The sequence below is a fragment of the Cryptomeria japonica genome, chromosome 2 (assembly GCF_030272615.1).
Source record: "Cryptomeria japonica chromosome 2, Sugi_1.0, whole genome shotgun sequence".
NCBI lineage: Eukaryota > Viridiplantae > Streptophyta > Pinopsida > Cupressales > Cupressaceae > Cryptomeria > Cryptomeria japonica.
The window spans coordinates 153,573,627-153,583,027 of record NC_081406.1 but is presented as its reverse complement, the minus strand read 5'-3'; the positions used below and the strand labels follow the sequence as shown (position 1 = coordinate 153,583,027).

Genomic DNA, 9,401 nt, shown 5'->3' with positions numbered 1-9,401 from the left:
ATCTACGTTCATAGGCTCGAAAGAGGTCAGGGTCAACAATCGCATGAAGATCGTAGATAAGGCTGAGATCTCTTCCAAGGAGTCTAACATGCAAGCCTTTGTAGAAGAAGTGGGTGACTCACTCAGAGAAGATGAATCAAGGATAGGAGTGCTAGCCTCTAGAAGAGGGGTAGTGACAAACTCAGGAGAAGGTGGGGCCTTCTCAATCACACACACAGAAATAGGAAATCAACAGGCATTGAAACAGGAAAAGGAAGGGAGGAGGAAAATACCTTCGAGAATTTCCTTTGTCAAAACTCCAAGATGAGGCCCTACTCAAACTTGAATTTAGGTGGGATAGAAGTGATAGGTCTCCTATCAACCATGGTAGGTTGAAGGACCCTAGGAAAACTCTAGTGCTGGAATAGTTGCGAAACAGGGGGAGCAGAAAGAGTCGCGCTAGACACCACCTATGTATACAATATATCAATGGGTTGAGACAATGGAGGCATGTTTGGAAAATAGGTAATGAGGGGTAGCTCCAAAGAAGGATGAATGAAGACCTACACTCATTTAGGGAGAGGTCCATCAACGAGCCCAAAAGCTACAAGAAGCAAAATCAAAGAGGTTGTAGAGACAGGAACATCTGAAGAAACAAACTCTAAGACAACAGGATTGGGTGTCGAAGAGGCACCAACGGACTGCAGGGTGACATCACATTGTCGAGCCATGGCCCATCGAAATCATTTATGCTCACACGCACATTGATTATGACGGACGTCAGGACCAACATATGAGGCTCTAGAGGATTCAAGAGCATCATGCTCCATAGGAGAGGCCTCTAGAACCATGTCAGGGACAAGAGAAGGCCCGACCAATGAAACATGAGGTGCATCTAGGATAGGCACCACATTCACAACAACGAGTGCCCTACCTCGCTTTGCTTGAGGAGAGGTCAGAGGAACGAAGGGTCATGCCGATGTAGGCTGTGAAGTAGCGGTGATGAACAAACTTGAGAGGAATGCTTCCCTTTCTCATAACGAGAGGGTCGAGGGATATCGGCCATGATTGGGAGATCGTAGGGAAGGTGGGACACATCCTTTGACAGTGTAGGTGCCTTTCCCTTGTCTACACTATGTACAATTATAGGAATAGAAGACACCACTAGAAGTTGTGCAGTCTTAGGCAGATGCAGAGGTCTATTTGAGGGAGTAGGCTTAGCCTCAATCCTCGGTGATGAGGAGACATGAGGCACCACTCGATCCAAGACCAAAATAGATGGAGCAGATGTCGATGCAGGAAAGGGCAATGAAAAGATAGGTTTCACTGATTTAGGAGCCAACTCCCCTATCTTATACTGATAGTATGTGTGGTACACTAACTCACCATGAGGAAGCATTAGCCCCACTAGAGCAGGCCAAAAATGGTCTAGCAAAAAGTCCCCACAGGCTAATCCAGTATCCTAAATGACATGCATCGAACCCTCATGGGGAAACTTGAGAAATTTATGATTTACTGAATGGACCACCTCCATGGAAATCAGCCAGGGAATGCCTAGCTTAACTTGGAATAGGTCTAACTCAAGAATGATCACAAATATAGAAGATACAACCTTAGGCACCACAAGGACCATCAAGGTGATACTATCAAAAGGAGGGATAGAAAATCTATCATGTGTCCTCAGGGTCGCTCAACACTCATCATACCTAGGCCTATGCCAACTGTTTATGAATAGTCTTCTCTGTAATGACATCAAATCTGCAGGATGGGTCAATCATTACACCTGTGACATTTTGACAGTTGAACTTAGTAGGGATGTACAAAGGGGAAATCTCTCCACAATACGGGGCATCTAGAAGGGTGAATGACAAAGATACATCAGACACCTTGCCCTTCTAGCTAGGAGGCGATAAAATGGGAGTGATGGTGACCATGTTCATGAATGGACCATCATCCAAAGAAGGATCCGATGTAGAGATGAAATTTTCCAAATGCGAGGAAAGGGATCAGTATAGATTTACAAGTCACTATTGGTCTTGTCAATGAACTTGCTCAACTTGTGTTTTTGTGCATCAACTTTGATTGCACCACTTTCGATGCGGTCCTGGATAATTTGTCGAAGATGATAACATCGCTTAGTATCATGGCCAGGCACACGATGGTAATGGCAGAATTTGGATCCATTGTACCAACGTGGACTAGGTCTGCTATCAGACAATGGTATAGTCTTGGAAAGGATTGTCTTTCAACAATTGTTGCATTATGCTCAAATAAGAGTCATTCAATTTCATGAAGATCCTATTTTGCTGCAAGCCTTGTCTAGTAGTTGTCAGACAGATGACCACGACATTAGCTACTGCCTTATTCTTCCTAGACCCTTCCATGGGCGTGCCTGCAAAGGACCCACCACAAGGGTTAGAAGTAGAATCTCTGAATTGCAACATGGTGTGTTGGTAGTCTGTAAGTGCAGAACAGATGTTAGCAAAGTTTTGATATTGATTGAGAGATAACTTCTCCCTCAATGTCGGCTACAAATTACCAATAAACATCCTTTGCAGATCATTATCTAGCAGGGCAAAGGTGATTTTGGTAGAAATTGATTGATATCTTGAAATAAAATCTATGACCTTTTCATTGGGATTTTGTTTATAATAAACAAGGTCAATGATAGTGACCCTACTGCCTATGTTAGCCTGAAACCGTCTAAGGAAAGGATCCATTATCTGATCAAAGCTATGAATAGAATGATCTGGTAGAGCACTATACCATTATAACACAGTACCCTTAAGGGACCATGAGAATAGTTTAAGCAACATAAAGTCCAAGCTATGATAGTCACTACACATGGTCATGAAATAATCATGAAAGAATCAATGTGCACATTAGGGTCCCCATCACCATTAAACCTATCAAATTTCAATGACTCAATCGTGGTAGGAAGGATAGTGTTCAAGATGGTGATGTCAAGGGGACTTTTCTTGTAATATGTAGGTATGGATGACTAACTAGAGGCAGAAGCCAGGTTCATGAGTTGCAACTGCAACTGACCCATGTTTTTTAAGATGATGTTCAAGACTAAATTGTTAGGCGGAGGAGGTGGAGGTGGACCAGATCCACCACCACCTCGACCGTAACCTCCAAAAGGATTAGTGCCACCGACAGATGTAGTTCTATTTCTAATCGTAGACATCAGAGTTGTAGTAGAGCCAAAGATTGAGCCACTAGACATACTCGTATATCCCAAGAGGGTAGATGAAGCAGTGATACTAGGAATAGTAGACCCGAGATCAACCATGTGCATTATCGAACTAGGCATACTGACACTAAGCTGAGGTCCATAGGTAATAGATTGGCCATCCTAAGGAGGAGCATTAGCCAAAGGCACATGATTCCTGACAATCATAGATAATTCCCTCAACATCTCTAGACCTCTCTTGTCTGAGATCGTCATGCCTCTTAGAGTGCTGACAACATTTCTAGCCTGGGGGAGGAAATTCTCCCAATTTAGGAAACCCTCAAAGTCTCTCAAATTTTGCTCAAGTGTGTCAATTTGCTCAAAATCAACAGTTAGAGTAGAGTCATGATCAACAACAGGAGGGGAAGATGGAGTGGTATTTATCGAAGAACTACTCTGAGAGTTGGATTGTGAACCAGGTGGAGAGGGGCCCTTGTCAAAATGGACTTAAGGGGACGAAAAGAAAAGAGATCATTTGGGCTAGGAAGTTGATCATTAAAAAGTGTGTTGGGCAAAGGAGGACTATAATTGTTGAGAGGAAAACTCTGCCTAGATGACCTCTTGACTACAACTCCTGTAGCGGTCTAGGTCATAAAGATCATAGATGAGTCTTCTGACGCTGAGACTACACTATAGAGACACGAAGGATCTCATCCAAAGTTTGATACTCAAAAAGATGAAAAAGGTAATACGAATGCAAGAACAATGATGCAACCTATGTTTTGATTTTTTTTATTTAGATTACATGTATGCAATGATCTAATTGATAAACGCATAAAGCAAAAAAAGAAAGGTTGTTTCACATCAGGTTCACCAAAATGTAACAAAGGAAATTTGCTACCTCAGGGATGATGAATCCTTGAGAATGAATCCACCCTCCGATACCTCACTCAAACTGGCGCTAAGGTGAGCCAGGGGAAGAAAATAGTCAAACTAAACAATTAAATTGTAGAGAGGATGTTCAGATGGCTCTACTGAGCCTCTATCCCTGGGATGAGCACATAGAGATATGACACCAGTGCGGTGCATTGTCATCTTGTATGGATCAAGCATAGGAATTGTACCAGAATGACAGATACAATTAAAATACTAAATGTTTGTTGGAAAATGATAAAACAGAAAGATAGTGTGAAACAAAATGAAATTATAACTCAAGAGGAGGGAATAGAGTAAGCTCACGAAAGGTCCACAATTGAAGCCTCCCATTAAATACTCTTCTTTCATGATTGAGAACCTACACACAAGCAAGAAGGAAAATGTTGGGGGTTGTGTTTTGGAGCCTGCCTAAGTCAGACCCCCATCAATGGTGTTTCCACCTCCACAAACAACCCAAATAGAGCCACAAGGAAAATAAATGATAAAGATAAATAAAGAGATATGCAAAATAAAAATGGGAAAGAGAATAAATGAACTCCCCTTTCCAAAGTGCTTGTAGAGATGATGTTGTAAACTATTTGGAGAGCTACAACAATGGTGGTGTTGGTATAGGAAATTATGAATGTTGTCCAAGAAATCACCGAGTGCTCCAGCCTGCAAAGAGTGGTCTCAAAATACCAAAAGATCCTCAAAATGCCTTCAAACAAAAAAGATATAGGCTCTGGACAAAAAATCGATGTCGTTGGGTGCATGCAAGGGCGTTACGATTCCTTCCAAGTGTAGGTGTAACGCTCAAACCACCACCTGTGAACTGTCAGATTCGTGGGATGATAGTGCATTGCACAAATGTCTCTGCACCGTGCCCTAATCCCCTAACGTGACAAGTTGGCGAAGTAGGTGAAATACCTACTTGGAGCTAACTAGGTGTTCCGAGTGGACAAAAGGACAAAGGTGGTGATGCCCGACCTCCAATGACATGGAGGAAGGAGCCATTTGTCGCGTTGAATCACAAAGGGAGAGATTTTTGATATTACACTAGGAAAACTAGTACTTTTTAGAAAAATATTTAATGAGTACTCCTATTGATGGAGGAGGGGTAGTGGGTGGAAATTTTTGCGAATAGAAGTACTAGTTGAGATATAAGCTACCATCTTAATGGTGTTGTCATGGTCAAGGTGCCTATGTAGGCGATGAGGTGCAAGAAGTGCCACCATATAGTTCCTCACATAGCATAGGATTTTTTTCAACTTCTATAATTATACTATAGGCTTGCATAAGGCCAAACAACTTTGCAAAGTAAAATAATTTCCTTAAAACCCTCACATCAAAATTGATCATTTTCAAATGAAAAAGAGGTTTTAGGACTTTTGAATGCAATGTACATGAATATTTTGTTTTGAATATCTTAGAGATAAAAGAAATGTTTAATGCATGATTCAAACCCCTTTTTACAAACTAGTTTTCTTGATCTCTAGTTTTGACAAAATAAAAGCTAATCTTGAATCTCACAATCCTTTTGGATGATATGGAACAACTGAAAATTCTACCAAGATTACTAAAAATACTATAATCACATATATTTTAGAAAATAGAAGTGCAAAAATTATGTTAAAGGCTAAATCCTTTTGTCAAAACTTTATGACTTTCTAGATTATTTGAATATTGCTAGAAATAAATTATTACCTTATCAAAAATATTGCATGAAAAATATTAGCCCGATTAAATCTCTTAAATATGGAAACTAAAGATCTACCTTAGCACTAAATTATCTAATGCCATGTTGACATCTATAGAATAGATTAAAATCCATAAACTAATGTAATAGATAGATGTTATAGAATTATAAATGTAGAAGAAAAATAGTGTTAGGAAAATATAAATGCATAAAGCTACATGAATGTTTAAGTGTATCTAAGAAAGATGGGAGAGCGATAATATGTAGGGAAAGTGAGAGGGAGTTGGTGGCAAATACAATCAATGGGAAGAATATATCACAAGAATCCATTTATAGAAAAGTGTAATTCTCACTAAAGATGTTGTATAAATATAGTCCTCTTACACCAGTACTTACTTTATTAATCTAAAAAACTATTCTAAAAAAATAAAACCCTACACTAACATTTCTTAGTGATAAATCCCCCACCATTCATAAATATATTCACCATTTTCATTAATTTAGCCTTAGTTTCCTACCACATCACATTACGTAATAACATTTAACCTTACAAACTGAAATAATTATAATCAATTTTAGAGGGTTGTGCTTTTTTTTATTTCCAATGGTTATGTATGAAGTATGATCTTGTGAATTTTTTGGAAATAGAATTGGATAGAAAAGTTTATTTGCATTCTTTGATGCACACATAATCTATTCCAATCTACTTTCTAAAGAGGGCTTTAGAAAATCTAATCATAGATCTTTGTATTGTTCTCATGCATAAAGTGTGACTAATTTAAAGGTATGTTCTATTAGTATTTGTTTATGCTTCTCTTATAATTGAACTCTAGGATTACTTTCTTTAGTACGATAGAGTCAAGAGTGTGAAAAAACCATGCATTCTTGTTAAATCACCCCTAATTGTTTATAATATAATAATAATTTTTTCCTCATATGTCTAGATTGACATAGGTCCTCAAGTTTAGGTCTTAAGTTTCATCTTAGAAAAGATTGAAGATTTATTTGTTGTTTAAAGCACTAGCCACATTCATACTATCCCATTGTTGAAGTAGCTTGAAACAAATGAAGGAAAATACATGGTATGCAATTTTATCCCTTACAATAACATTAGGATAATTTATTGAATTCTACAAATATAGCCCCTTGGATTGAGAAGAGTGTAAAAGTTCAATAGGGTATAATTTCAACAAATTTGAATCAAATTCACAAAAAGTAGATAGTGTTTACATGTATTGTCACATAATGGAATCAATCAAGTCAATCACTAAATAAATGGTACATCAAGGTTTAAATTCAACCAATAATTTTGTAAACAAATCTTTAGATTGTACACTTCATTGAACAACTTATTAAATAAATTGACAACAATATTTTGAAAAACCTCCACAAAAAAATATATGTATCAAATTAATTTCTTATCATTTTTTACAAATTAATCTTTATTACTAGAAGATAATTTGAATGTACACATAATTTATTTTACAAAATGATTGACACACCCTTCTTATGACTCCTTAGTACAAGTTGTTTACATTTTATAGTGAACATGCAAATTATTTACATTTATTTTACAAAATGATTGACACACCCTTCTTATGACTCCTTAGTACAAGTTGTTTACATTTTATAGTGAAAATGCAAATTATTTACATGAAAGCCCAACCCTAGATAAAGAATTGGCACGTTGACTATAACATACTAACTACTAAGCTTTTCCTCCTGTGGTAACAAATATTAATTACACTCAACCAACCTCCATTGATGCACACCTCAAACTTCATATAACAGCTCTTCAGTAACTTCTCCATTAATTTCTGAGAGATAGAAACTCACAATTCCAAATTTGCAAACTCAAAATTTTAAATTTGCAAACACAAACCTTTCGGGGCTGCTTCTCATTACCGATTGCTTTGGGGAGAATCCTCGACTTCCATCAGACCACCATTCTTTAAACCAGCTGCTGCCGCGGGTTTCGAACCAGAGACCAAAGTCTGAGTTTCTTTGGAGGCAATTTGAGACTCAACGGACTTGTTTTGTGCTTCAGATTTGTCTCTCTGAAAAGGAAAAACGCAAAATAAATCTTTGCAACACGGCCAATGGTCGCTGCTCCTTGAAAATAAGGACACGAATTTTCGAAACCGCTGGGGTTTCACTTTCGGACAGCTGCTTTCATTCTCATTTGCATCTGCTTCCTTCGAAATTGTGCGGAAATGCTCGTGATTTTCCAGTCTAAGGAATCTCATCCACCTGGCGGACAATTTACGTCCTAACTTCGAAGCAGATTTTTTCTGGTTTGGACGAGGATGCGACGAAAATTGAGCAATCTTTATAGTTTGCGGCTGGAGAGAAGGAAATTGAGGCAGAATTTTTCCGTCCGCGAACAAATCATCAGCAGATTTGAGAGGTTCTCCGAGGTCTGCATTCACATTCATATTACTAGCGACCAAAAACTCAAACTCTGTGCTGTAATTCAGGTCTAAAAGATCTTTTAGTTTTCGCTTCTCCGGCGACGCTATGTCCGTCGATGATAGATTTACAGAAAAGGAAAACCTTGGACTCCCCCAGCCACTTTCAGCGTTGCCGCAAGCCATTGCTCAAAATTTGCCGAACTTCTTGCGAAAACAAAAAAAAAATTTATTCACAGTTAAAGCTATAAATTATCGACAAACATCTCGCATAACAGAGAATATTTCAAATTCTAGCGCACAAAAGTTAAAGCTAGAAATTATCGACAAACATCTGGCATAACAGGTCTAATATTTCAAACTCCTGCGCACAAAAGATTCCGGTATGGAAAATTTATCATAAAACGCCATTTTAAAGATTTGTTGTTCAATTTGTTAAGATTGATTGATGAATATTTATATATAAAAGTTAAAATTATTTCTAAAGATTATAGCTCATTTTTTAAAATTTGAAGATGATAATATGTTATCTAACTCAAATTTCTTAAAACAATTTCTAATTTATATATATGCTTTTTGATAATATAATAATCTACTGTATAAAAACAAAAATACAGATATTCATTGAATCAGATTATTTTCGTAATTTGTTTTGAAGAGCTCAATAAAGAATTGTAGATTCTCAGTGAAGCAGGTGCAGAAAAGAGCGCTCAAGATCGGATCTTTAAACTACAATATTTAAATCTTTAAATAAATCTCTCAGCTCTGAGAACACCTTCATCAAGAAAATATATTTATAACCCTAAAATAAAAATCAAATCCATGAAAGGACATCTGAAAAATACAAAATCTTACAGGAGAAATTGACAAAAGCATAAGTTTGGAAGAGTATCTCTGCTGTTCTGTCGATTCCGCGTGTGCCGGCCATTCCTCATATATCTAGAGAAGACGAAGGTATCATTCGCTTTCTTTCCTGCCATGATTGATGCCATGGAAGCTTTTTCGACTAGTCTTAAACATTCTCTTTTAACATATTCTCCTGTTCTCTTAATTAAGGGAAAACTAATACATTGGATGAATTATTAAATTGACTCTCAATAGAGGAATATGGTTGAACAGTATAAAATATTTAGAAGAGACATCGTTGAAAATTAAGTTTTTCCTCACGCTAGTCTGTTCTTAAAATAATTTGCTTAAGATTCCAAAATGATTTTTATGGCTCCCACAA

At 37.5% G+C, this 9,401-nt stretch overlaps 1 protein-coding gene across 1 annotated transcript; it reads right to left on the bottom strand.

Moving 5' to 3' along the window:
* Positions 1 to 7,342: 7,342 nt before the first annotated feature.
* Positions 7,343 to 9,198, bottom strand: LOC131071331 (uncharacterized). Its single transcript, XM_058007122.2, has 2 exons — positions 9,029 to 9,198; positions 7,343 to 8,377 (listed from the first exon to the last, which is right to left on the bottom strand). The coding sequence occupies exon 2, from the start codon at positions 8,357 to 8,359 to the stop codon at positions 7,667 to 7,669; it is 693 nt and encodes a 230-aa protein (XP_057863105.2). The 5' UTR covers positions 8,360 to 8,377; positions 9,029 to 9,198; the 3' UTR covers positions 7,343 to 7,666.
* Between the last annotated feature and the right edge of the window lie 203 nt (positions 9,199 to 9,401).